The following is a 27,885-nucleotide window of genomic DNA, read 5'->3' on the forward strand; positions in this document are numbered from 1 at the left end:
TAAGTGCAAAATTGGTGGCAAATAAATGAAAATGTAACTGTTGATAATTTCTAAACTAATTGTTAATAAGACTGGGATTACTATCAGCTGCAAAGTGTTTGTAAACACTAAGGGAGGAAAGCATACTTCTGCAGTGGGATGTAAATGTTATTCAAAGATAGTAATGCCCTTTACACTCCCCCCAAAAAAGTAAACTAAGTCTTTTACCTGGGCTGTAGCCTTGATATTTGCTGTGTTCACAAACCACTGTTTGCTTGCACGAATAATCACTGGTTTCTTAGTCCTCCAGTCATATGGATAGCTATGTACATATTTCTCCTCTTTTAATAAACTCTTTGCTGCTTGAAGCATTTGAATGACTATTGAAAGTGAGAAATAAGAGATAGAGGTATTAAGAAATCAGATTATCACAACACTACTGCTGCTACTAACCCCACTTCTTTCCTTTCCCCACAATCCATTTCCCATTCTCTTAACGGGAAGTGCCAATATCTTACCCACTGTAAGATTTGTTTGGTTTCCATGAGCCTTCAAAATATTTGACAGAATATGCTTTATAGAATATTGACTAATTGAACATGAGATACTAACCAGCTTCATTTCCTTCTTCTAGTACAGCCTTGTTTTGAAGCTCAGAACCTGCAGCTTCTGTAAAAAATCCACCTTCATCCACCAGGCAATCCTAAAAATAAGAATATTCTTAAGTAATGTCAAAATATCAAGAGACTTTTGTATTCCTATTATTTTATAAGAATCTTAAATGATGAACTAAGACTGCAGTTTAATACATCATACATCTGAGGCAGACTGAGAAATAAGGTGTCAATTTTAATAGTCAAAGGTAATTATGATGTGACAACCCTGAAATTTGCCAACATGTTACTAAGCCTGAATCCTCTACAAAGGATGAACTCTATTGAGTTTGTGAGAATACAACATTCATGTTATTACCCTAAGTCAAAGAGTACAACTCCACTTAATTCTTGACAGACAGAATAACTACAAACATAACAGAAGTACACTTAGCCTAACAGAAGTAACGCCAAGAAAAAAATCTTAAGTACAAGGTAGATCATGTCAGACTTCTGCTTTAAAACATTATAATATATTATTCCTTTCTGCTGGAGATCCTAAAGCACACAGATATTGCTAATTGATTACACATACTGGATCACCTAATCCATCATTGAAACACACACACAGCCAATTCTGAGGAGGAAGGTGTCAGCCTTTCTACAGAGCAAAACACTAGTTCAATACAGAAGCCCAAAAACTACTTTTATCCATTTGAAGCTTCTGGGGATCATCAGGAAGGCAGACAAAGCCACTGTGTTGCAAGTAGTGAGACGAGACATTTTTGGTAATAAGTTGCAAAAATCTCACTTTATTGTTTAATCCAAAACATGTCACCTTCCACAGAACAGTAAGTACCCCATAACATCATGCAGCAGCACTAGTTCAGCACTGATTAACAGCGAACAGCATCACCTAATCAACTATCAACACCACTACAGACAGTATGGTCCAACGGATAGGGCACTAGACTGGAAAAGTCAACAGCCGAGTTTGCTGTATGAGTAATGGCAAACCACTTAGCCACTCTTTGCCTCAGTTTCCCTCTGTATAATGTAAAGCACTTGGAGATGTATTTAACCAAATACTATTGTCACCATCTCCTAGATTTTCCGTGGAGATCTCTCCTCCAATTATTAATTCCTTTATTCATACAAATTCCTTTATCCAAGAGCTGATCAAATTGCACTCTGATTATTTGACAAGCAAGAAAAAAAAAAAACCACAAGACAAGCCAACAGAAATCTACAATAATACAAGGAAAAATCTACATATGACAGAACTGTAGTTTACAGTAGAACCTCAGAGTTACGAACACCTCAGGAATGGAGGTTTTTTGTAACTCTGAAATGTTCGTAACTCTGAACAAAATGTTATGGTTATTCTTTCAAAAGTTTACAACTAAACATTGACTTAATACTGCTTTGAAACTTTACTAAGCAGAAGAAAAATGCTGCTTTTAACCATCTTAATTTAAACAAAACAAGCACAGAAACAGTTTCATTACCTTCTCAAATCTTTTTTTTTTGTTTTGTTTTAAAAACTTTCCTTTTATTTTTTTAGTAGTTTAACACAGTACTATACTTGATTTGCTTTTTTTTGTTTGTTTGTTTTGGGTCTCTGCTGCTACCTGATTGCATACTTCTGGTTCCAAATGCAGTGTGTGGGTGTGTGGCTGACCGGTCAGTTTGTAACTCTGGTGTTCATAACTCTGAGGTTCTACTGTAAATCTTTTGCTAATAACCTACTTTTTCTTTTAAGCAATTCCCATGAAAGAGGATTGATTAATTTATTTCTTTACTAATACTTTTTACATTTATGTAGCATTTTTGCTCTTCCCCAAGAATCTCTCAAAGGCCGCACAGCTCCTTGAGAAATACTAAAACAACAATTACCTATTTTATTGATGGCTTGGCAAACCGAGGCACAAAAAGTTGGAATTTGCAACTGATCTCTCTGTATTCAAAATTTTTCTTCTTCAAAAAGGAATATTCCATTCCAATGCTACACTGCCAAGTTTATGCAACAATTGGATGAAAAGCAGAACCATTTTTCCTACTTATGTTTTTAGAATCCAAGCTTTTGCTTTTCAAATGCCAGTCCTGTTTACAGTTGGTTTACAAGTTATCAATGACATTCATATGGTTATATACAGGCATCAAAACAATTTTAAATGTCATGCAAAAGTTATGTGACACTTAACATTCTAATGATGTGTGACCAAATATATACAGGTTAAAAGGGAAGAAAAAAAACAAACAAAAGTACCATAGGCAGTTGGTGATGGGAAGCTACACTGTAATCCTCCATACCATGAGCTGGAGCTGTGTGAACTAATCCTGTTCCTTTTGCCATTGTCACATGATTTGCTGGCAAGAAAGGAGACTCTCTGCTAGGAATTGTAGGATGAGCACAAGAACCATTTTCCAAATCAACACCTGAAGCAAAAAGAAAGGAGATATTCAACTTTTAAGCTCAGCTTGTGTTTTTTCAAAATTAGTCAGAACAAAATATTTACAATTCATAAATAAAAACACAAATATCCATACTCTGATACAGTTTTCTTTATCCACCCTCAAGAGTACTATGCTTTCCTATACCCCATTTCCTCGACCCCTACACAGACACACCACATCCATCCACAAGAGTATTTTTTTCTTCTGAGCCAGGCAACACTACTCCAGAAGCAGTTGAGCTATATAAGGCACTCCTAATGTACAGGTGCTAAGCGCATTCTTATATGTTGCTGTCTAGGTCTCAGTGTACCAGGGCCCAATATTTAACTCTGGTAACCAGCATGGCAGTATAATATATTGTGATCTAACAGTCTGAAGACAAGGCTGAAGAGAACAGAATCAAAATCTATCCCCAGTTCTGCTTCTAACTTCCCAGAGATCAAATTTGAACTATACTTCAACAACCCCCCCAAATGCAAATCCTTACTGCATCCCTCCCTCCCCAAGAGTCTGGATAGGCAGACTCAGGACTAAGATGGGCACTCTCAGCCTCAGCACCTCTAATGCCTCCACAGTGAGGAATTTCAACAGCTCACATGGGGATTTTGCAATGACGCAGGCAATTAGTACACCAACACCAGACCCATGTTAACTTCATTTGGGACTTTCATACAAGATTGATTCAGATGAATTGTATCTATTTTGGGTCAGGAATCCACCTGAATTTCAGGTTGGATGCAAACAGCACAGCCAAGATAAACTGTATTCCTATTTCACCCCTCACCTGTTATGCTGTATATTCTATATAGAAGTTATCCTCCAACTTCTTCTTTCCATTTTATAAATGGGATAACTTCTGTAAAGCACTCTGAAGTATATGGTTGAAAATTTTAGCTGTTATTATTACCACCACCAAGACACTAAGCTGAATCTTTGTTATATTTTGATTACCATTCTTCATAATGTTTTTAGCTAAAATTACTATAAATACATGTGCAAAGTTTGTGTGTAGCTAATGAAACATATAAAGATACTCTACTTTCACAAACATTTTAATAAATGCCTACAACATAGTACTCTACAAATTAACGTTCAAAAAATAATTAAAATTCTACCTTTACACGTTGAAATAACTTCAAATTGTGTGTCCAAAATGGCAGCTGTAGACTCAACTCTGTTTGCAGCCAGAATGTAACATTCACCAGTATTTGCACATTTTACAATGGAATACCTACAAGACAAATATATTAAATATACTAAATTAGAAAAAAATCATTATTAGCAAACGTTATAGTACTAAACTTTACTTTTTAAAATTTTTTTAGAAGTTTGCTGCTTTTAAACTGTCTGAAAATGTGATTTTAACTACAAAAATCCTACAGTTGTTTCACATTCAAAGCTCCAATTGATTTCAATAGAATGAATGCAAGAGCAGGCCCCAAAGTAGCAATAGCTTTAGAGAACTAAAAATAATGCAAAACATTTAACTTTTAAAAAAGAGATGGAAAAAGAAAGTCTGAAACTGAGTTGTGTAAACAATTAAATATTCCATTAAATAAATCTGAGATGCCTACTACTTCAGTCTTGCTATTAATAGCATTGCACTGCAACTCTGCTAATAAATATTGATACTTAGGAAGCAGATTCATGAAGTTAAAGAAGTTAAATACATACTCTGAATCTGGCATATAACAGATAGCTTGATTGGCAGGAATAGTCCAGGGTTGCGTAGTCCAGATTAGCAAACTAACAGTGGAAGATCCAGCTGCGGAAGCAAATTTACAAATAAGTCATTTGTAATAAAATCCAAAAATATCACAGTCTTAATAAGAACTAAATACTACAAATCATACCTAACACAGAGGCCAGCTTCGGAGGCGATTTCAACAAGGGGAATTTGATATATACAGAACGACTGACATGCTGCTGATTGTATTCAAGTTCAGCTTCAGCCAAGGCTGTACTGGGTGAAGATCAAATATGGGTTAAACCACATTAACATGAAAATGCATTACTTTCTCTACTTATATTTTATAGCTAATATGGTAAAGTTGATTCTTACTTTGCTGAAGGAGACCAAAATACCGGTTTATAGTCCTGATAAATGTAACCCTAAAGGCGGAAAAACACCGAGTTAACTGGATCAAAACTAAAATGTAACTTAAATCATTTAAGAACTTTGTTAAATGACACACTAGCATACCTTGTCATACATTTTGTGGAAGATACTCAGTTGTTTTGCCTCATACTTCCCATCAAATGTGTGGTAGCAATTAGCCCAATCTGCCATTATACCCCAGCGAATGAAGGCAGATTTCTGTTTCTCAATTGCCCTTTCTGCAAATTCTTTGGCTAAAAAGGAAGAATAATTGACAAAAACAATGTATTTTTAAAATCTGCATGATCCATTTAATTAGTTTTAGAAAATGCTAATGCTAGAGAAAGATTAATCTCAGCTAGAAACAAAATAATTATAAAACGATACTAACTTGATTTGTATGATAGCAACTTTTGCAAGCCTCAGAATGCTTTTCTCACATGAGTAGGCCCATCAAAGTGAATGGCAGAGTTTGAAAAAGCCAATCACCCACAGGAAGTTTTTTCATGCAAACATGAGGATGTAAGCCGTTCATTTTTACAGAATGTAAACTTTAATTTTAAAAGGAAAAAAATGTCTAACCTTATACAACTTTCCAAATGTAAAATGAATGTCAACTGACCAAGAGCTGTAGTGCCTCTGCTGCTATTCCTAGCTTTGCAAAGCAGCAAGCAGCTGCCTGAAATTAAGTTGAATTGCTGCTCTTCAGAACTAGAGCTGGTTAAACTGTTAATTGCAAATAATTTTTCAAATTAATTTTGATTTTTTCATTTCATAACTCCCTCCCCCTCCATTATTTGACAAGCTCTATTCAGAACTCTGCAGGCAGTAGTGATATGGTCTAGAACATAGTTTCTCAACCTGTGGTACGCGTACCCCTGGTGGTACGCGAGACACAGGCGGGGGTACCCGGGGAAAATAGAGTGAAGGGGAGGTGGGAGGCAGCTGCCGACTTCTGGGGAAGCCAGGCGGCAGCAGCCTGCTTCCCGCCCAGTCACATCTCCCAGCTCGGAGGCCGGCGGGAGCCTCCAGCTGCGAGACGGGCGGCCGCCACAGTCCAGGGAAGCCAAGTTGCAGCCGCCCACTTCCTGCCCAGTCACAGCTCCCAGCTGGGAGGCAGGCGGCAGCTTCTACAGTCCCGGGAAGCCGGGTTGCAGCCCCCCGCTTCCTGCCCGGTCCCCGCTGGGAGGCAGGCAGCAGCCGCTGGCTTTTGGGGAAGGTGCACGGCAGCCGCCCGCTTCCTGCCTGGTCACAGCTCCCAGCTATGAAGCTCTTTCTCTGTCTCTCTCTCTCTCTCTCTCTCTCTCTCTCTCTCTCTCTCGTCCTTCTTCCCTGTCTCTCTCTCACCCCTTCCTCCTCTCAAATCAAAGCAGTAGGTGGTGGAGTAGGGGTGGTGGGAGAGACAGAGAGACAAGTAGAGAGATGGAGAAACAACAACAACAACAACAAAAACATAGGAGGGTTGAGGCAGCAATCAGAAAGTTCTGAAAAGGGTAGAAGAACATCCTCTGTTCCAGAAGCTACAATACAATTTGGTGCCCTACTGAACGGGACTAATCATGAACAAGGGTTGTAGGACTAGGCCCTGCATTCACTCACAGGAATTATTTTATTCAGCTCTAAAATGCAGCTCTATCTGCGGTAGAAATATGGTAGCTAACCAAGATGCAAGTCAATTTTATAATAGCACCATACAAAGGCAGAAAAAAACCACTCACTTTTCTAATATAGCTAAATCCAAAACCATCTCCCCATGTACCACATTATTTTAAAAGCATTACTTTAAACCACCAGAATAGCTTAACCAACATGGGTTTGAATATTATGCCATATTTAAATTACAAGCCAACTTAAAATGGAAAGACATTTCACTACATTTGTGACTTAAAATTGTGTGAACGCCCATTATCCCAAATACGCCTACCAATAACTAAAAAAAGTTGTTGAAGCAAGTGAATATGATGCATCATGTTCTCCATAACTGCTTTGCCAGTGCATACTGATTGCAGTTTGCAAAGACAATTTTCTCAAGAGATATGAAGTTACATCAGCACATAAACTGCATAGTCTAAAGTGCACGTATACTGTCATTGCCAGTCATTCCACTGCATGACAAAACTGTTACCAATAAACCAAACTACAAGACAAGATCAAACCACTTTCCATTTAATCCACAATAAACTGTCAGAAGGCACCACCTACAGTTTTCCAATATTACACATGATGCGGAGGTAATAAATAAATGTGTTTTCATAGATTCCAGAACCAAAAGGGACCATGCTGATCTGGTCTAGTATAGTACAGGCCACAGATCTTCACCAAAATAATTCCTAGAACATATTGTAGAAAAACATAGAAAAACATCCAATCTCGATTTAAAAATTGTAATGATGAAGACTTCACCTCAACCCTTGGCAAATTGTTCCAATGCTTTTAATTACTCTCATTGTTAAAAATGTATGCCTTATTTCCAGTCTGAATTTGTCTAGCTTCAACTTCCAGCAATTGGATGTTATGCCTTCCTCTACTAAAAAGAAGAGCCAATTATTAAATATTTGTTTTCCATACAGATACTGATAGACTGTAATCAAAGCCACCTCTTAACCTTCCCCTTGTTAAGCAAAATAGATTGAGCTCTTTGAGTCTATTGTTATAAGGCTTTTTTTTTTCCCTAATCCTTTAATAACTCTCTTGGTTCTTCTCTGAACCCTCTCCAATTTATCAACATTCTTCTTGAATTGTGGGCACCCGACAGCAGCAGTCACACCAGTGCCAAATACAGAGGTAAAATAATCTCTCTACTCCTACTCAGGATTCCCCTGTTTATGTTCTATGACGAATTGGGATTTTTTTGTAATTTTTTTTTAACTCTGTGTGTGCCTTGATTTTCCCCGTATGCTGCATTTGTTACTTCGTGAATGAAAAGGGACTGTTTGCTCTCAGGACAGGTATGAATGGTGCCTACCTGTCTGGGGCCTTAGGTCCCATATCAATGGAGCTCTTGAGAATACAATGGCTAATCCAATTGCCTAGACATGGACACCTAGCAACCAATGACCCAGAGAGATAAAGACTTCCCCACCATTCTGCACCACAGCACAGTTGCATCTCCCCAGCTCAGGAACAAAGGACTGGGGTGTGTGAAATGGAAGTTAAATGATGGCTATGGGAAGCACGGGCACACTTGGGGGTCTGACAAAGGAGTCAAGGAGATCAGATGGATAGAGAGATGGAGCTTGAATAACATGGGTTCACTACAGCTTGGCTGCACTCTGACTAATCAGAATAGACTATTCTTTAACCTTCAATTCTCTATGCTAACCTAAAGACTTCTTATGCAGTGTTTCATTTGACTAATAAACCCTTCTGTTTTGACAACACTGTATGAATGGCACTGCAGGTGCTTGCAGAGGTCTACTGATCCCCAGAGAATGTACAAGTCTCCTTCAGGACTCTGCCTCAGTGGGACTCGCTGAACAGAGCTCACAATCTGAAGCAGGAGGTGATGAAGCCGTGAGACTTACCCTGGAGAAAGAGTGAGACCCCTTGAAACCCCAAAGTCCTAGAGACTGTTACAATGATGGGGCCATAGCACCGACCCAATGGATCCACGACAGCATCCCAGGATCACATTTGATCTTTTGGCCACAGAATCACAAGAGCTCATGTTCAGCTGATTATCCACCATAACCCCCCAATCTTTTCCAGAGTCACTGCTTCCCAGGTAGAGTCCCCCATCCTGTACATATGGCCTACATTCTTTGTTCCTAGATGTATACAGTAAGCCATATTAAAATGGATATTGTTTGTTTGCACCAGTTTACCAACCAATCCAGATTTCTCTGAATCAGTGACCTGGTCTCTCCATTATTTATCACTCCCCCAATTTTTGCAAAATTTATCAGTGATGATTTTATGTTTTCTTCCAGGTCATTAATAAAAATCTTAGGGCCAACGACCAATCCTTGTGTGGCCTCACTGGAAACAAACCCACTCAATGATGATTCCCCATGTTCCTGATCCCCATAATGACCCAGACTAGTTCTGGAACATTAGGGGGGAAATAGTTTTATTTTCAAACATATTTTTCTTTTTTAAACACAGTGACTCAGCATACAATCTCAATAAAAAACTGGATACAATATTAATTTCATATTACAGAACTGATCTACATTAGAATCCAGATGTACATGTCCTGTAATGCCCTCTTTCCATATATGGTTTTTATAATTTAAAATGGTTCATACAAACTTGTATACTTGATGAACCCTCTTTACAAAGGTCACCCTCCATCTAAGCTTAGCCTATGTATTTTGCAGATCAAGTAACATTTTATAACCAAGATGTTCCTAACAAATGTCATTGTACTGAAACTAAAATGAAGACACACAGGAAGATATCAAAATAAAATTCCACTAAAGACTCAAAAACACCTTATAAAACACAATATTTAAAGTCACAGATGTTTCTAGGAAAATTTTGCAAAGGACAGTTTACCTCTTTGTCTAATTTCCATCGCTGACAGATTTTGAGCTTCTTTGACTTCTGACAGTGCTTTCAACTCAATGGGCAACCCATGACAATCCCAGCCTGGCACATAGTGCACTTTATACCCTCTCATCATATGGAACCGATTAGTGATGTCTTTCAAAATCTGAAAAAATGTTAGGCCAAATATTATTTTTGATATTATTGTTATTACCATATTATCATGATAGGGCTGTATTTTACTTTATATCTAACTGATTTTGGTGAACTCTGCAAAATCCAAGCACAATCAGGTGTGTTAAAGATTAAGTTTCAGACTTCACATTTATGTTTCATTTGCACATTATTGTACTTTCTAACTGCACATCATTAGAACCTCTTAATCAAGGGCAACCAAATTTTGCACAACTGAAGGCCACAGTTTGCAACTATGCAGGTGTTTGAGGGTTACACCTAGCTATAACAAAATGGAATTATCATTTTACTATGGTAACATACTTCTGAAGTTACTATGTACAATATGTTCAAGCTAGGCACCTAACTGTTTGTAGGGCTGAAGTAGAAACTGGATTTACATTGTCAAAATTAAAATAAATTTGACATCCGAACACCAAGGCGAAACTGTAAGAACCACACAGAGCCATTTGTCATTTTCATTGTTACTGTATATACTTACCCATTAAATAGAAATGAAGAGCCCTATCCTATAAAGTAGTGAACACTCTCAACTTCCATTTAGTTCAATGGGAAATGAGAATGCACAGCACCTTACAGAAGGCATATAACACCTTAAGCGTACTACTCTTATACCTACCTTATTTAACGCGTGACCAACATGAGGGTCTCCATTGGCATACGGTGGGCCATCATGAAGACAAAATTCATTCTTTGTTTTCCTTTGTCTTTGCCATGAATATAGTTCTGAAAACCCACATTTCTGTGCAGATAGTGTGAAAACATTTAATTCATTATATGTTTACATTTTAGTAGTTCAAAAAAAAGGTTTATTTTAAAATCATTCCAACTGTCAAAAAACTAAGAGATAGAACTGCTCCAACTCCCCAAAGTGAAGACTTTCCTCTCTGGGGTTTTAATACCTTGTAAATTACTTGCCAACCTCCACTACCATGCTAACAATATTGTCCTTGTTTTCTTACATTGAATAGACCACTTATTTGGCCAGATTTGTTCTTCGTATAATTCCACTGAAATCGAAATTACACTTCGGACACGTTTGGCTTGTGTTTAACATTCATCAAGCTTTATAACCAAACTCTTCTGTTTTCCGTGACAAATAACTCAAGATGGACTAAACTGATGGAGACGGGTTTGTAGGAAGCTCTAATAATGTGCGTTTTAAAAATGGAGCAGGTTAAGCAGCTGCAGTTTCACATCACCTTGTTTTACCATTTATTTTCTAAAGGTAGAGTTGCACCAGTGAGTAATCACAGACTCGTCTTCTAGCTGGGACTATTTGGGCCTCCTGCTGATGACCGGTTTTGAAGTGTGCATGAGATTTTACATGGATGGCGGCTGCCCCATCACTCCCCCTCCAAAGCACTCGTTAGAAACCGCAGCGAGAAGAGGGAACAACACTGATTCCCCTGGCCTCGAGGTCCAATGCTGGGCTGCAGGCCGGGCGGGCGGGCGGTGCCGAGCAGGACCGCTCCCGACCAACCCCGCGGGCGCCTGTGTGTCCCCGCAGCCCCGCTTGGTCCCCGCGGCCGCCCGGCTCCTGCGCGCGCTACCTGCTGTATCTCCACCTCGGCCTCGGGCTGCAGCCTGCCCGGCAGCTGGGCGGGGAAGCGGCTCCGGGGCAGCAGCACCGTCTCCCGGTACTTGGCGTCCGCGCGGCTCTCCGGGCTCGGCTGCCCGCTATTGGCCCCGGAGACTGCCGAGCGCACCCAGCCCCACACGGCCCCCGCCGGGGCCCCGGGCCTGGCTAACAGCGGGGGCGCCCGCCGCACCCGCAGCATCCTCGCCGCCTCTGGCGCTCCGGCGGCGCTTCCGGCTCAGCTACGGAAAGCAGCGAGGACGGGAAGACGGGCCGCGGAGAGGGACACGCCGCCTTCAAAGGCGTTTCTCTCCCCCTCCCCCCCCGTGCAGGGATGGATGGATGGAATGATGTGCATTAAATCGGCCATGCGTGTCCTGCTCCTGTCCTGTGGGTGAGTCGTCTGCATGGGGGCGCTGCGTGTGCTGCGTTACCGTCAGTGCATCCGAACAACTTTACTTGATCTCGTGCGTTGTAAGCAACTGATGTGGGAGCCCAACATCCCGCCGTGCTGCTTGCTCCCCTCAAAAAGCCTGGGAGCGCCTAGCAGCTGGGGGCAGCGCTCCAGGCGGAGCTTGGCATGACACGCAGCTCACGGACAATTTGCATGGCCGCGGTCAGCTGAGCTGCTGTCTCCTCAGTCGCACATCTGTCCTTAATGATCTTAGAAGCATGGCACAGCCAGGAGTTCTAGCAGGGAAGCTGGGCCGGGGAGTGGGAGAGCAGCTTTGGTTTTGTTGGGGGGTGAGGAGGATTGACAGCCTGGGTAGGGCGGAGAAGGCAGGCCGTTCAATGCACTTTTATGGACCGACGTCCCACGTTTGCAGGAGTTCGCTCAGCCTCTCCGAAAAATGTTCTCTGCTGGGAAACCTGTTTGCGTGCAAAGTTTTCCGACTTAATTGCTCCCTTGCAAACTTTTCCTTTTCAAAGGTGCTTACAAAATTCCTTCCCGAAGTGCTGGCACTGTCAGACCTGTGTGGCTTGCTGGACTCAGTGACCTGCTAACATACCTAGTAAGAAGATTCTCATCCTAGAGAATTACTGTGGGAAACAAACGCAGCGAAGGGTGAACTTTAGGACCCAGAAGGTTTTGGAGGAGTAGGAGGGGTAGGGGTGAAGAGGAAGGAGTAGAGTAGCATATAAGAGGGAGTAGAGAGGAGAAGTAGTAAGTAATCTATTGCTCGTCCTTCATTGCTGCTGATCGTTTCGTGGGAGAGGTTATCGGTTGAGCTGCAGGTATTTGATTCTTTATCCATGGTGTGTGTTTCATACATGCCACTTACATATGAGTCAGCATGTGAAAACTATAAATGAGGAAGAAAATTGGGAATAGACTTTTAGCCTCCATTGAAATGTGCAGGACTAGGAGGGATGTCTGATGAGAGGGAAAAAAAAGAAAAATGTTGCGTGAAAGATAACGCTGTTTTCGTGAATAGTTTTGTCTTGTAGCCAGCCACATATCTTGTGATTTTAAGGAGGTCTCTCTAGTTTAACTCTGTTTGCTAATATAATAGAAGTTAAAATAATCAGTGCACATATGTATGGGATTTTGAATCAAGGATACTGTCTGGAAAAGTACAAAAAAGAAATAATTTGGTTGATAATTTCAATGGCTTTATTAATATTTCCATTAGTATGTGAGGCAAAGGAATTATTTCAAGGGGAGAGTTCCTTATTGTTTAAAAGTAAAGGTAAAATGAAGATAGATTAATTAAAAGTGCTAAAAACTAAAATAAATAATCCTTTTTAAAAGGATGGGGAAAAATTGAAGGAATTAACATTGGTGGTGGAGGAACAAGCCATCTATACATTACATAGATTTTGGAAACATAATAGGAAAAAATCCTTTGTCATCCTTGTCAGTCTCTCCTTAAACAAGTGCAGCTTATTGCTCAATTGGAACAAAGGTAATGGATATTGCCGAGAACAAGGAAGAGGGTAAGAAAGTGAACCAGCCACACCAAACAAAGAACTAGGGCTTTTGTTCTGCATTATAACACAACCCCCCATTTCTACATGGTGGGGCTTGGGGTGCTGCTGCATCCTCTGGCTTGAAGTAGTAATAACAAACACCAAATACATGGTTTCCATCATCAGCCCCCCGCCCCATTATAAAACTGTTCCTGCTCCCCTATTTCTACATGTTTTTTTATTGAAATCCCTATAACAAACTCCATACAATAGACACCTGACATTACAGTTTCTGCTCAGGACACACCAAGATTTAACCAGCCCGGAAAGTCACAAGTATCCTTTTAGGGCTAGGAATGCGTGTGTGGTGTGAGAGATGGAGAGCACAGAAAGAGAATGAAGGAGGGGAATGTAGAGAGCATAGATGGGGAATAAAGAGCAGGAAAATGGGGGCAGTGAGAAGTTAAGGGCAAAGAGGGTGATTGGGCATAAGAAAAAGAGGAGGGAGCAAGGGGAACAGTAACTGGAGAGGCAAGGAAAGAAAATGTGAAGGAAAATGTGAGGTTGCAGAAACAGGGAAGGAAAATGGAGAAACAATGCTAGTTCCTGCAACCAATGAGCTAAGAGAGATTCACCTACAAGAATCAGCTAGAGAAGGGCTACCACCTCTGCTGCATGATTCAATGCTTCATTATGCAACCCCTTTTTTGCATCCATCTCACACTATAAAACTACAAAAAATACTGCCTTCCACTCTGTTAATACAGGACTACAGTCGGACCTTGGTTAGCCAAAGCTTGCTTTATTTGAAGTGACCTCATCTTCCCAAACATGTAATAATTTAATTGAAAAGTCTCCCATTTACCCAGATTAATTCTGTATCCCTTTTCCATTCAGCTACAAAAGGTTTTACTTTTATATAGATAACATTCCAAACTCTACTACTGGCATAACCAGATCTTCCATAGGGTTCTTATTCTTCCCGTGAATGTGAATGTTAATATATGAAACTCGTGATGTGTAGTACTGATTCATAAGATTGCTTTTTGATTCTCTTCAGCACTGAATATGGCTTCTTCTCCAACCGTGTTAATGCGCCTAGTGGCCTCTGCATATTCTGTTGCGCACAGAGCTGGAACAATAGCCAGAAATGTGATGGCTGGCGGAGACCTGGGCATAGTGGAGAAGGTACTTGTTGTTGTGCTTCTTACTGAGTTCATGTCTGTTTTTAACTCAGTGCTCTGAACAGTCTAAGGAGTTCTTGCTTAAGATCAGACAGCTCCAGCACAAGTGGGTGAGGGAGTGCTGTGACAGACTGACAACTTCCTGGCATACTTTATTGAATTAGCTTTAATAGTTTGGGGACCATTGTATTCAAAATGCAATTGTATATGTGTTATGGTGGAATTGTATGTATCTCTTCTAGGAGGAGGGGGTTGCTAACGTCATTCCTCTGTTATCAGTCCTTTGAAGCCACTACCCCCTGAAGAGGTTGGCATATGAGTTCAAACTGGATTCTCCAGGGACCAACAGACAAAGAAAGGCATTTTGGATAAATAGCCTGGCTTTAGTTGGCTAAGGTTATTCTTCCTGATTCAGCAAATGGACAGGACCTCTGGCCCACGGAGGGCCCCAGTCCTTAGGTCGAATTGGAAGGACTGAACCTACTGAGGCTCCATAAGACTGGATGCTTGTTATTAGCTGAAGCTGTGATGACTTGAAACCACTAGAAAACCCCTTAGGGAGGCGTTTTGAAGGATTGCTATTTGCCCATGTTAGGGGTGGAGTGATTTCTGCATGTAGGTTCTTTTAGTGTTTTTAATATGTTTTCTCTGTAGTGTGTTTTACCTTTAAAAATAAAATGTTTACACAGGAAGTGCTGTATTGTACCTTATATATAATACTGGGCAATTACTGTGTTATTAGTCTCTGAAGAGAAAGTAAGCAGGCCTGCTTAGATAGAGTCTCTTGCTGAGAATAACATGGTGAAGGCAGGGAACTGTTCAACCTGGAAATATCCTCATCAGAAGGGAGAGGGACATGGGTTTCTACCCAGAAAGGCAGCATCTAGGGAGCTGAGAGCCTGAGCAGGGTGCCCTTCCTGGACCACAGAGGGGAAATACAGGTGCACTTACCCTGAACTGTGATAAGTGCAACCAACTTGAGTGGCACAATCTCAGCTCTCTGATGCAAGGAACACTCCCCATCAGATCCTCACAGAGAGAAGCCCTGGATCAGTTGCCATCTTTTAGGAAGTAGTGGTAAGTTACTTAGTGTTTCCATTGGGGATGTTCAGAACATCATTAATTAGCTAAAATAAAGGGGAACACACCATATTTGTTTCTTGACACTCACATTAACATTTCATGCTAGCTAATCCCTGTACCTTTATAGTTATTTATGTTTTAATGTCTGTCCCCAGAAAGCACAAAGGGAAGATAATCTGTTTACATTGCTGTACAATGTACATTGATTCATTTTGAGTTCTGCTGTCCACTCACTGGGTCTTGTAAATGTGCAATCCAGTAGCTTGACTTGGTCAAAGTGCTGCTGCTTCTTCTTCCCCCCCCCCCCCCAATCCAGTAGCTTGACTTGGTCAAAGTGCTTCTTCTTCTTCTCCTCCCCCCCCCCCCCCCCAACAGCTGTAGTAATACAGGTCCCAGAACATAGCCTCTTATCTTTTTTCCTCAGTTCTCAGAGCACTGTTTAAGTATTCGCTAGAGGTAGGCCTGATCTGTAAAGTTTGGGAATGCTCAAGGGTTTGGCTTGGTCCCATCTCTAACCTAGTCTCTTCTTCCCCATAGTATTTTCCACCAGTTATAACAAATATTTCAGAATTTTATGTAAATTCAATAACCAGCTCTCTCCCCAAAAAACAGATGAGGCCAAATACTACAAAATAATTGAGAACAATATCAGGGAAATTATTTTAGTAAATGTGATTTTTCATTATCTTGTTTGATATTAGTTAAAAAAAATATGCATAAAAGTTCTGTGACTTCTGGAGATCTGTATAGTGCTGTTAAATTGCATTTTATTTGCCTGGGCTTTGCTAGTCCACTATTTGAGTGAAGCTTAGACTTAAGTTGTTTGTGGAGTGTGGAAAATGTCTGCAGACTATAGACTTAATGGGTGTAACCTTTTTTAACAAATTTCTTATCAGTAAAAAAAAAAAAAAAAAAAGCTTGCCCACAAAATATTTCGGCCCCAATCTCGCAAAGTCTGTGTCTATACATGAATAAGACTAATTATTTTTTTGTTTTATGCATTGACTCAAATTTAATTTTATTATGCTTTAAGAAATTTGACATCCAGGATAATGTAATGAAAATACATTTGAGTCTGCATTCTCACCTGTGTGTGTGGTTGTAAAAAATTATTTCTGAGTGAGCCATTTATCCAAACAATTGTAAGAAGCTGCATTTTCCTAAGTGGTCAGATTTTATAATGGAAACTTTGTGCTTATGAATAGTGCCAAATTGACAACACTATCCAAAGTTATAGCAACTTCCTTCTCTTTGGCCTTCCCAAGTCATCAACATATGCAAAATGCCACGTGACTTCTCCTATGTGTAAACATCTTCAACCCACTAATGGCTCCCTAATCTTTTCAAACTCCAGTCCAAAAAAGTTGCCCTCTTGAGCTTGCCCATCCCATAAGTTGCATACATTCACTCCCATTGCCTTCAGAATGAATTGCATGCACACAACTTGAAAGATCCATCCTCTTTACCACTAAGCCCTTCTCTTTTTTTCTTTAGTGTACATCCCTTTGCTTGTTTAGCGCCTTTCTCCTCTGTGTTCTTCCATACATCAGCTCACAGCTGATATAACAGCCTTCTTCTCTGCAGCTCCTACCTCTTCAACTCTGTATGTCTTTTTCAGTAGCATCTGAAAACATTTTTTCCCTCCCTTGTTGTTTCTTAATTTCTCTCTTCCACTCTTCTTATGTTTATTTAACTTGATAAATGTACTACTTGGCTCTGTGAAATGTGGTATACTTGTGTGAACGTTATCATACAAAGTAAGGTTGTTTTATGCTGAATCCACTGAGAAGGTACAGCACATGCAGCGTTGGAACTTTCCTCAGACTGCCCTGCTTCACTCCTGAGACAGATGATGACCGAGAGAGAGAACTCCGTCTCAGTGACCTACTCAGTCATTGAGACTGAGTCCTCTCTTGAGATGGTTAATTGGAATGGTGATTTCTGTGACATGGATCCTTGTCCAGTAGGAACTGGATATCATTGATCAGTGCCATTTAGGCCACTGTCTTGTTTAAAAGTAACATAATTCCTTCCCATCCCTTGCAGTGTGGGCCCAATGACTTGCAGACCAAAGCTGACCGACTGGTACAAATGAGCATTTGCTCTTCACTGGCACGGAAATTCCCCCGAGTGACAATCATAGGAGAAGAGGTGAGAACTCTGTTTATCTAACCTCCTGACAATGTAATTTGCCATTTATGAGTTACATTTGTCATTTGCAGGCTTCAGAGAGCCTTCTGTTCTCTCTAATCTTCCCTCCCAGTTCCCTTTCTCTCAGTGTTGGCCTCATGAGGTGAGCTGCCAGCAAATCCAGTGATTGGAAGGCAAATCCCAAATCCCCCTCCCACTCCTGCATCCAGGCTAATTTAACCTGGGACAAAGAGAGAGGCTGGCACGTGGCTAAAATGCTTTGCTCTATTGTATTTCCAGTGCTAAGAGTAGAACCATATTTGAGAGGTGAAAAGGCTCACACAGTGCTTTCTGGCTGTTGCCTGTTTCTGTTAGGCCTAGTTTACACTATCACTTACGCGAGCAAAACTTTTGTCACTCAGGTGAGAAAAAAACACCCACCCCCCAGAGTGACATAAGTTTTGCCGGCAAAAGCACTTGTGTGGACAGCGCTATGTCGGCGGGAGACACTCTTCAGCTGATGTAGCTACCTCCACTCATTTAGGTGGTTTTATTATGTCGGCAGGAAAGCTCTCTCCTGCTGACATAACACAGCTACACAAGCGCTTATGCCAGCAAAACGTATGTCCCTCAGGGGGATGTTTTTTTCACACCTCAGAGCAACAGAAGTTTTGCCGGCATAAGTGTTAGTACAGACAAGGCTTGTCTTTGTGTCCTTTTGTCAGGATCTGCCCTCTTACGAAGTGGATGAGGAGCTGATTGAGGACGGCCAGTGTGAGGAAATACTGAAGAAAACTTTTCCACCACAATACAGTTCCATTAAAGAGGAAGAGGTAATAGAAATGTTGCTTACTAATCTTATCTAAGAAAGATCCAAGAAATAAAATGGGTAATTTTGATGGTCAGCTTATTTTTTGGTTTAAGTAAAAAATACTTCCTTTTTAAAATTGAAGTTGCCAAAGTCACAGCCCTAAATATGGAAGCCCTCTATTTATCCACAGAATGGGTGTGGCATGGGCAGCGGAACTGCAGGTTTCTTTGTAATGTCTCATGAATGTGTATGAGATCTATGGTAAAGGGACCACCTTTAGGAGTGAGAGGGTATCTTCGTTTCCATGCCCATTGAATCCTTGTAGGCAGTGTTATAGTCATACTGGTCCCAGGATGTTAGAGATGCAAGGTAATATCTTTTATTGGACCAACTTCTGTTGGTGAGAGAGACAAGCTTTCAAACCAGCTCTCATTCAATCCTTGCTATCTCTACTGAGAGTGCAACCAACACTGCTAATTCGTGGAAGTGGTGGGTTGATGATAGGGTTTTAATGTGGACATCTTTCCATACAAAATGAACTGAGCTCACCAAATCCACTTTACATAGCCAGATGAATAGCTGGTGAATAATCTATCTCTTTACAAATCCCCAGATATATAATATTATGAACATTAATGTCATTCTTCTTGGACTTTGTGTAAGATTTCCTAACAATTGTGAGGTTTAGCATCCTCTCACTGCTGCTAACTAATACAGATATACCAATAGTTTAATTTCTGTGGTCTGTTTCCTCTTGTGGTTGTTTTTTGTTTTGTTTTTTTAGCTTGTTGTGTGGGTTGATCCTCTGGATGGGACCAAAGAATACACTGAAGGTTGGTTTCTCTTGTTTATTTGTACTGAAAAATTATTTCAGTTTAATAAAAGTAACATGAAAACATTCTGGAATAGTGCTTATTAAACTGTGGTGTGTGGAGTCCATCAGAATAGATAGTGAATGCTGGCAGTTGGGAGGAAAGGGATTCTGTGAGCGGGTGTTTTTTTTTTTTTTTTTTTTTTTTATTTTTAAATGTTAAACTGGTCATAGCACTAGAAAAATACTATAGGATCTGCACAGACACAGGATGGACTAGTTGATGTAATAGTTCTTTTCTGTCTCTAATTTATATGATGTGGTGATCTCCTTCATACAAAGTGGCCTGCAGAACAAGAAAAACCATTGAACTAGAAAAGAATGAGTAGTGAAGACTCTGGGTCAGACTCGAAGCTGGAATTTTTTTGGTTAGATGGGGCATGTAAGCAGGATACATATGTATGTATTACAAGTCAGGAATATGCAGGATTTCTTAAAATGCTTCATATCCGAAAAAGAACGTCACTTAGGTTTGTTGGGCAAAGAAGATTTTGTCACTAAGAGGTTTTCATGGCACTGTCTTAGGGATTCTCATGTCCACATTAACAATTTGAGCTCTGTTGTTCTGACTCATGACATTTCCAGAAGCCCTCACTGGAATGATGCTGTTTATTCTACAGAGTATATTTTCTACCAAATACTCTGTAAGTACTTGCCTGCAGACACCCATGTATACTGACTCTTGAAGTAGAGTTACTTAGAAAGTTTTAAGCTAAGATCACATTACTCTCTGGATGTGTCTCCCTTGACAAGAAGTTTGTGTAAGATTTTTTTTTTTTTTTTTTTTTTTTTTTTTAAATTTTTTTACAACTCCTGTAATCCCATTTCATAATTTATACGGGACTTTATTCATGTTAGGCCTCAGCTCAAATCTGGCCACATACGGAGTGCCTTCCACTAACATTGGCTTCCATGGGAGTTGAGGGTACTTGACACTTCATAGGATTAGAGCCTTTGTGGTTTGGGGGATTTTTTTACATATGTTTTCTTGGGATTTGTCTTAAATGGCTTTTAATAATAGTAATGTTTTAATATCCGATACATTCTCTCTAACTTTTATTTGCAAGGGAAAGGATCAATGATCTAGAGATGGGAAAAACATAAACTTCTTTCATCTTACAATATTTGTATCCCCGTCATTCAAAACACACAGATGTTACTCCTGTATTTACAGTATTCTTTAAAAACAACTTAATTTTTGTAGAACATTGGGGTCCTGCCCTGCAAGCACTTATTAAGCTTTTCTGAAAAAATCTGCAAAGCCATTACCTTATCCTCCTGTTGCTTTTTGTCATAAACTAGACTATGAACACTTTGAGGCAGGGAGATTTTTTTGTTTGGTTTGGTTTGGCTTTTTAATTATGGGCCTGAATAACACCTGGCACAATTGGCACTATTGTTTACTATCAAGTGTTTGCCAATTCAGGCCTGTGGTTTATCTGGATGTCTTTTACATAATACTGTGTAGTGATAGAACTTTTTTCTCAAAGGAGACCTCCTAATATTAAGTATGCACATTGGCTCAGATTGTCAAGTGACTAGTGATGTTTTGGGTGTCCAATCTGAGACGTCTTAACAGGTTCTTATTTTTCAGAGTACAGATGCTCAGAGTATCAAATGGTCTCAAGTTGGGCAACTAAAAAATTGAGGCATTCACAATATCTAGTGACTTTTGACAGTCTTGGCCATTATTAATATTTTCAAGTAATTGAACAAAGATAATGAATTGTGGGTAGGGCACCGGAACATCTGTATGAGTGGGGAGGGAGCAAGGTCAAAGTGGCAGAGGAATTAAAATACTACTAAAATATCCTGCAGAGAGCACATATGTTTAAAAGGGGGAGCTTTATCACTTTGGCTCCCCCTGGTTCCAGCACCGGTGATTGTGGGTTTGCACGGGGGGTGGAGTGGTTCTTTTTTCCATTTTCAAGCATAACTGAATAATATTTATTACTTCACAGGTCTCCTTGACCACGTAACAGTTCTTATTGGAATTGCTTATGAAGGTAAAGCAATAGCAGGAGTTATTAACCAGCCCTTCTACAACTATGAGGTATTAAATGCATTGCTTTTGCTTGAGCACAAAATGATCTGTAACTGTCACTGCTAGGATACGTTTCTAGTTCACACACTTTATGCTCAACAGTGCTTGACCTACAATACATACCACACTTCACTAGCTACAACTAATGGTGTAATGTAAAGAACTTTTGATCTGTGTGCTTCATAATTATAGTTTTCTGGAACTGAATTCCAAGGCTATGCAGATAACTGCAACAGCTCTCTATAGTCTTATGGTAACAAAGCATTACATATACTGTAGTTCTGCTGTCACAGGAGTGTAAAACCATGATATCCTGCTTCAGGCTGGTGGCTCTTTTGACACATTGCAGAGGTGACTGTTTAGATTTAAAGGGAGATGCCAACCACTCCACTCCGTTAGTGTGACTTGATGACTGAATCCTAGGACATCATTAAGCTGGGCCTTAGAAGGCACCAGATGCTTCTCTGGCTATGTCTACACTACGAACTTTAGGTGCGATTCCCCTGCATGTGTACATGTAGCCATGGTAGCATGGATAGCAGCAGCTGAGCCACAGTTTAGCCATGCCAAGTACATACCCAGTGGTTTCAGACAGATTTGTACTTAGCACAGCTGAGCTGTGCCTCCATTCCCACTACCCATTCTCTCGCAGTTATGCTGCTGTTTATACCCATGGTAGCTCAATGAGACTAATGCGAGTACATGTACACGAGCAGGGGAATCACACCCCTAGCCTATAGTATAGACATAGCCACAGTTAGTGGCAGCTGAGTTTTAGAGGGTACCAAATCCAGTCCCAGACTTCCCACCCTCCAAGATGGGGGTACAACCTGTAGTCAAATGCCCATCGGGGGAGATTAAGAGGATTAACTGTGATACCAGAATAGCAAAATGCAGGCATAATCCAAGGACGCAGCCTGGGAGCTGATTAGGATTGGGTATAGCGAAGAGAAGCTCATAGTTGGTATACTTATGAGGTTATTTTTCAGTTCTATAATGTCTGATGCAAGGAATTTAGAGATTTACAAACGTTAATTCATATCACAAAAACCCTATGAGGGAGGTAAGGTAGAATTATTATCCCCACTTTACAGATGGAGATAATAAAGCACAGACTTTTCCCAGCTAAATAACTTGCCCAAGATCACACAGCATGTCATTCACTTAGCTGGTAATAGAAGCCAGGAGTCCTGACTCCCTGCCCTGTGCTTCAGTTAGTAGAACTCACTACTTTTCTATTACACGTTTACCTAAACCCTGGTAAATGGTAGGATTGGATCCTCTATAATATAAAAATGAATCTAATAATGAAATGAAATGTCTCTAGCTATTCCTTTGTGTTCATATTTTTAAAAGGTAAATGTTAAATGCCGTGGTAACTGTAGCCTTGGTTTTTGTACCTTCTGTGTAGGCAGGAGAAGATGCTGTGCTGGGTAGGACAATCTGGGGTGTCCTAGGTTTGGGTGCCTTTGGATTTCAGCTGAAAGAAGCGCCAACTGGGAAACACATCATCATTACCACCCGTTCACATAGCAGTAAGCTGGTAAATTACTGCATTAGTGCAATGAACCCCGATAGTGTGGTGAGAGTTGGAGGTGCAGGAAATAAGGTACGACAATCCAATATATTTCTTTGCTTGTGGTAAGATATGACACCTTTGTAGAGAGAGCAAAATAATTTAGGGATAAATGTCCTTGTCTCTATGGGTATGAAGGGGTCCCTGGCAGTGGAACTGGTGCTTGAGGAGAAGGGGCAGGATTTGGTTGGTGTGTCCTATCTCCATAATGTGGAGCCCAGTTCTGTAGGGGCTTATTGCCTGGCACCATGTAGGGGTTGTTTGGGGAAGGAGGAAAGGATGGAATCGTAACCACATGGAGCCTCTGGTCCCCTTACCCAACCCATAAGGAGGTATGCAGTAGGGCTATAAAGGCCTCATGGCCATGTGAGGGTGGTTTCCTCTCCGTTCTCCGAGACAGATCTCCCCAGCACCCAGCCAAGATACATGAGTTAGATGCCAAGGATTAGATTTGCTTCCTCTAGATTATGTTTGAGGCAATGAAGAATGGAACACTTCGGATGGTAACAGCTGTATTTTTTTCCTAGACCCTTAAGATCATTAAACTTTTAAAAGCTGAAGAGGAGCATTTGAGACTCCTCTTTCTGATGAAGACACCCGAGTGTTTGCAGTACCAAACTGACCCAATCCTACTCCCATTGAACCTGTGTAATGACTGTCATTCTTCATCTCTAATAGATCATTCAGCTTGTAGAAGGCAAGGCTTCTGCTTATGTCTATGCTAGTCCTGGGTGCAAGAAGTGGGATACATGTGCCCCCGAAGCTATTTTACATGCTGTGGGAGGTGAGTTGAGTTAACAATAATGTTCATAAGCCTTTTTTGAGAGAAGTTGAAGTTACAGTAGATTTTTCTAATGTATATGTGCACAGGGTAGGTCATATATCTTTTCATAGGACCGATGTGAGTTTCATTACACAGATTTTTGATAGGTAACTTCTTGGCCTGAAAGCATGTGAATGTAATTTAAAAATAAAAAAACCCCACCCTTAAGCACTAAGGCTTGATCCAAAACCCTTTGAAATCAATAGAACAACTTCCATTGACTACAGCGGGCTTTGGATCAGGCCCTGGATTAGCTAGTAAAAGGCATTGAATAAAAGCAGACAAGGTAGATTATACAAGACCCTATAGTATCAGTTACTAATTTTGAAGGAATGCCAAAAAAATTCCTTTTTAAAAATACATTAGTTTTACTACTGCTATTTTCCAGCCAACAGCTTCCTCTGCTGCTTTAGTGTTTTCTTGAGGTCTTCTCCCAATAACTGAAATTATTAATTATTGTCTGTCTATATATGTGTGATGTTCCTCCCCTGCAATCTGGACTGGTGTGTAGCTGTGTCATCCCGATCCCTCACTCCTGGACCCCAACTTACTCTGCTTTGCTGTGTGGATCACCCGCTCCTGGGTCGGCCCATACCCAGCCTCCTGCGAGTAATCGGTCCCTGCTTCTGGCCAGCTGCTCATGGGATTGACCCCCCAGCAAACACCCCCAGTCCCAGATGCAACCCCGGGAACTGCCATCTTACAGGGTTCAACGCTGTACACTGCACCCTAAAAGCTCATTACATTTGTCCATCAATTTATCAAAGAAATTGATATGCACCAGCTCAGTCACTCTGTGGCATATCTACATGCACTCAATCCACAAGTACTATTTTAGATAAAATAACAAATAAATTCATTGACTACAGCAGGATTTTAAGTGATTATAAGTCAGATCGATATGAATCCTGAGATTGTCACAATTAACTAAAAGAATAAATTGCATCCTAAACTCAATACTTCAGTAGCCTTTCAGTTCTTGATGTTAACTTACCGACAGGCTGGCTGAGAAGACTCCTGCAGCCAAGCTGCCCGCGCCCCCCCCGCCCCCCCCCCCTCTGCAGTCAGTGTCCTTGATGTTGTATTGCAGATGAATTCCATGTGAGAGCTCCAGAGACAAAGATGCCTCTGCCTTTTACAAGTTTCCTCAACACCCCCTGGGGTCAGGTGATCAGCCATGTCTGGGAATGGGCATGATTTCCTCTGCTTGAGTCAAATGAGGGTCACCTTATCAGGTGCTCAAGCCAGTCCATTGTTCCTGTATGCATGCCTCTTCAAGGTGTGAACCCTCTCTTTGCTTGGTGTTTGCCTGGATCTATTCAAACCATGTGAAACACACCTTTGGGGATATTATATAGCAGAGTTTCATATGAGAGTACATATGTGACAATGCAGGAAACATACTACCATAACAATAAAGTTCAGTATGTCATGAACATTCCAAAAACACCTTCCATGACACACTTTGTATTATACAATACACAGTTACACTATAAGGGTGAATATGAATGATACACAAATCACACCATAAGGGGTGTACATGGGGTACGGCGTGTTACAATATGCTTGCTGTGTATACGGAGGGCAACTTATAATTCTTCAAAAACAACTAAAAAGTGTCCAAACTCTGTAGTCCTTGCTCAGAGTTGCAGGATTTGGCTCAAAATTTGAATCAATCCATTGGGTAACCCAGTAAAATCACTGCCCTCCAAATAGCATGATGCCACTCTGCTTTGGTGAAAATATAAATTGTGAAAAGGCCTGAGTGAATAAATATCAATTAACTTCAGATCAGTGCTATTATTCAACCTTTCCTGCTGTCCATCTTAAAGTGTTAAGAGGTTTCTTCTAGCAACTAAGATCTAGTATTGGTTAAAATACCATATCAGGAGATTGTACCTTGTCATTACAAATATAATGGACTTGATATTCTACATCTGTAACAACCATGGTTCAAAGGCAGAGAACTAGTAGATGTTCTATTTCAGCAAAAAATCAAGTGTTGTGCTTAAATGAACTGGGATCAATAACACATTCATATCTTTCTTGCAGGCAAGCTGACTGATATCCATGGAAATCCTTTGCATTATAACAAGGAGGTGAAACACATGAATTCAGCAGGGGTGCTTGCCACATTGAGAAACTTTGATTACTATGCCAGTCGTGTTCCTGAATGTGTTAAACAAGCCCTTGTGCCTTAAAGAAAGAAGCCAACTTCCTCTTAGCTTGAAATACGTTTTTTCGCAGCCAACTGAAAAATGAGCTTGAAAATCTATTTTATGAAATCTGAGGCTAAATTCATTCTGATATTGTGCTGATCAGTGATTTATTTTAGAAATTAGTGTACAGAACATCTAGATTGTTTTGGGAGGAAAACCTACAGTTGTTTTACCAGGTAACAGGTGACTGTTTTTTCAATATGCACCGTAGATGGTTTTTCCTTCCCTTTCTATGTAAGGAATGCAAGGGAAGTTCTGTTCGTGTGAATAGATTTTGTGCAAATATGCTGTGTACATTTGTATCATACAGTAATAATGTCACAGTCCAAATCTATTTCCTTAACTTAAGTCAGGGCACAAAACCACAGCCAAATCTCTTTTAACTTGAACAACTTTTGTTGTACATATGCAGCAATACTTAGTTCACTTTAGGTCCAACTGTTTATAATAAAGTTACTGTTATTGATTCTTAGGCATGACGTGCTTCCTTTTGTAAATAGAGGTTTTTGATGGTGGTTGTTTTAAGCATGTGAAAATCCTTTTAATTCTTGGTGTTGGACTTATTTCTGTCTAGCTTCAGTGCGGGTTTTTGTAGCAGATTAGATTTATGGCAGATAGTACTTAAGTACTTTCTTTGACACAGGAGTTAACTTTTCACAATGTGCAACACTGTTTTGATTATATATTTTATAGTCTTAAGATTTTGCAGCTGTTTCTATATCTAGTAGAACTAAGATCTTTGCATTTCATGCAAACTCTAGAGGGTTCATATGTGTATTCATTTCTAGTCATAATTCTGTATGCCGCTTTTAGTTGCTACAGAGTCATTGATAGCCCCTATCTCTGGCAAAGGCCCAAGGACACCAGCAGCAATATGCAGTCTATTGGTGCCTTCACAAGATACTGCTGTGCAGGAGCTCTCCCAGTCTTTGTAACACAAGCATCACATTTCCTGCACTACTTTTCTTCATCCTGCTTTTATTTAACCCAATACAATTTTTTCTTAGTTTGGCTAAGTTTTTTTGCAACCCCAAAATGTCCAGCAGTTTTAAAGTTATGACATATACTGAAAAAGGAGGTTTTAAAGTTATCTGGTACAACCAACTGATACTTATACCCATCATCAGTTGTTTTTTCCCATATCCTATATAATATTTATTCTTTAAACTGATACAAATCGGGATTTTTAATATTTTGTTTTTTAATTACTGAAATTCTCTTCTTAAACCATTATGTATTTAAGAAACGTTAATCTGCTGTTTAAAAGAGGTGGGGGGTTTTTTTGAGCCTTGCTCTTAAAAATTACCTATTCTATATATAAATTTCAGTTTGATTATATAAATGGGGCAGAGACATTGTCTTTTATCTGTCTCTTAAGTGCCAAACATACTGTGATCTGTTAATGGTGGTAGTAATGAAACCTTGTGGCATTTCTAACCCTGCAGTCAATATTCATTCATAACTAAGATCTTTTCTACAGTTAATCCGGATTAACTAACTCACTTTTAATTCTCATTTTTAGTTAAACTGCATTAAACCTCTTTAATACTAAATGAGAATGTCCACAAAGTGGCCTTAATTCAATGTAGTTTAATTCATTAATTTAAACTAAGCTGATTTAAGGCCACTTTAATTCTAAAGGAGACTGTCCATACAGATTTAACTAATTGACTTTAAATTCACACTTTTAATTAATTTGGATTAATTTTCCTGAGTGTCCCCTTGTAGACAAACCCTAAGATATCCAATAGATATGATACAAGGTACAGTATGAGGACACTAAATAAAACTTTTGCAATTGACCAGCATGTTTTTCCTTTACTGGGATGCCTGCTAAGTGATAG

The 27,885-nt window shown here is 40.1% G+C and overlaps 2 protein-coding genes across 4 annotated transcripts in view; one reads left to right on the forward strand and one right to left on the reverse strand.

Annotated features, from left to right (window-relative positions):
- Positions 1 to 11,591, reverse strand: part of IARS2 (isoleucyl-tRNA synthetase 2, mitochondrial) — a 50,315-nt gene extending 38,724 nt beyond the window's left edge. Inside the window, exons 1-11 of the mRNA XM_067564933.1 lie at positions 11,364 to 11,591; positions 10,430 to 10,552; positions 9,625 to 9,781; positions 5,233 to 5,381; positions 5,092 to 5,141; positions 4,883 to 4,992; positions 4,704 to 4,794; positions 4,145 to 4,260; positions 2,842 to 3,011; positions 592 to 682; positions 208 to 359 (exon numbers count right to left, since the gene is read on the reverse strand). Of these exons, the coding sequence (XP_067421034.1) occupies positions 208 to 359; positions 592 to 682; positions 2,842 to 3,011; positions 4,145 to 4,260; positions 4,704 to 4,794; positions 4,883 to 4,992; positions 5,092 to 5,141; positions 5,233 to 5,381; positions 9,625 to 9,781; positions 10,430 to 10,552; positions 11,364 to 11,591 (1,437 nt within the window). The remainder of the gene's footprint in view (positions 1 to 207; positions 360 to 591; positions 683 to 2,841; positions 3,012 to 4,144; positions 4,261 to 4,703; positions 4,795 to 4,882; positions 4,993 to 5,091; positions 5,142 to 5,232; positions 5,382 to 9,624; positions 9,782 to 10,429; positions 10,553 to 11,363) is intronic.
- On the forward strand, positions 11,523 to 26,513 carry BPNT1 (3'(2'), 5'-bisphosphate nucleotidase 1). 3 transcript variants are annotated; one of them, XM_067564937.1, is made up of 9 exons: positions 11,523 to 11,783; positions 14,361 to 14,488; positions 17,614 to 17,718; positions 18,423 to 18,530; positions 19,293 to 19,341; positions 21,341 to 21,432; positions 22,835 to 23,032; positions 23,678 to 23,783; positions 25,875 to 26,513. In XM_067564937.1, the coding sequence occupies exons 2-9, from the start codon at positions 14,369 to 14,371 to the stop codon at positions 26,021 to 26,023; spliced, it is 927 nt and encodes a 308-aa protein (XP_067421038.1). In that variant the 5' UTR covers positions 11,523 to 11,783; positions 14,361 to 14,368; the 3' UTR covers positions 26,024 to 26,513. The 3 variants fall into 3 exon arrangements, with proteins under 3 accessions (XP_067421038.1, XP_067421037.1, XP_067421035.1); XM_067564936.1 differs by lacking the exon at positions 11,523 to 11,783 and adding an exon at positions 12,262 to 12,402; XM_067564934.1 differs by lacking the exon at positions 11,523 to 11,783 and adding an exon at positions 12,488 to 12,625.
- Positions 26,514 to 27,885: the final 1,372 nt, after the last annotated feature.

The sequence above is a fragment of the Emydura macquarii genome, unplaced genomic scaffold (assembly GCF_026122565.2).
Source record: "Emydura macquarii macquarii isolate MOO-44397 ecotype Brisbane River unplaced genomic scaffold, CSIRO-AGI_Emac_v2 contig_2676, whole genome shotgun sequence".
Classification (NCBI taxonomy): domain Eukaryota; kingdom Metazoa; phylum Chordata; order Testudines; family Chelidae; genus Emydura; species Emydura macquarii.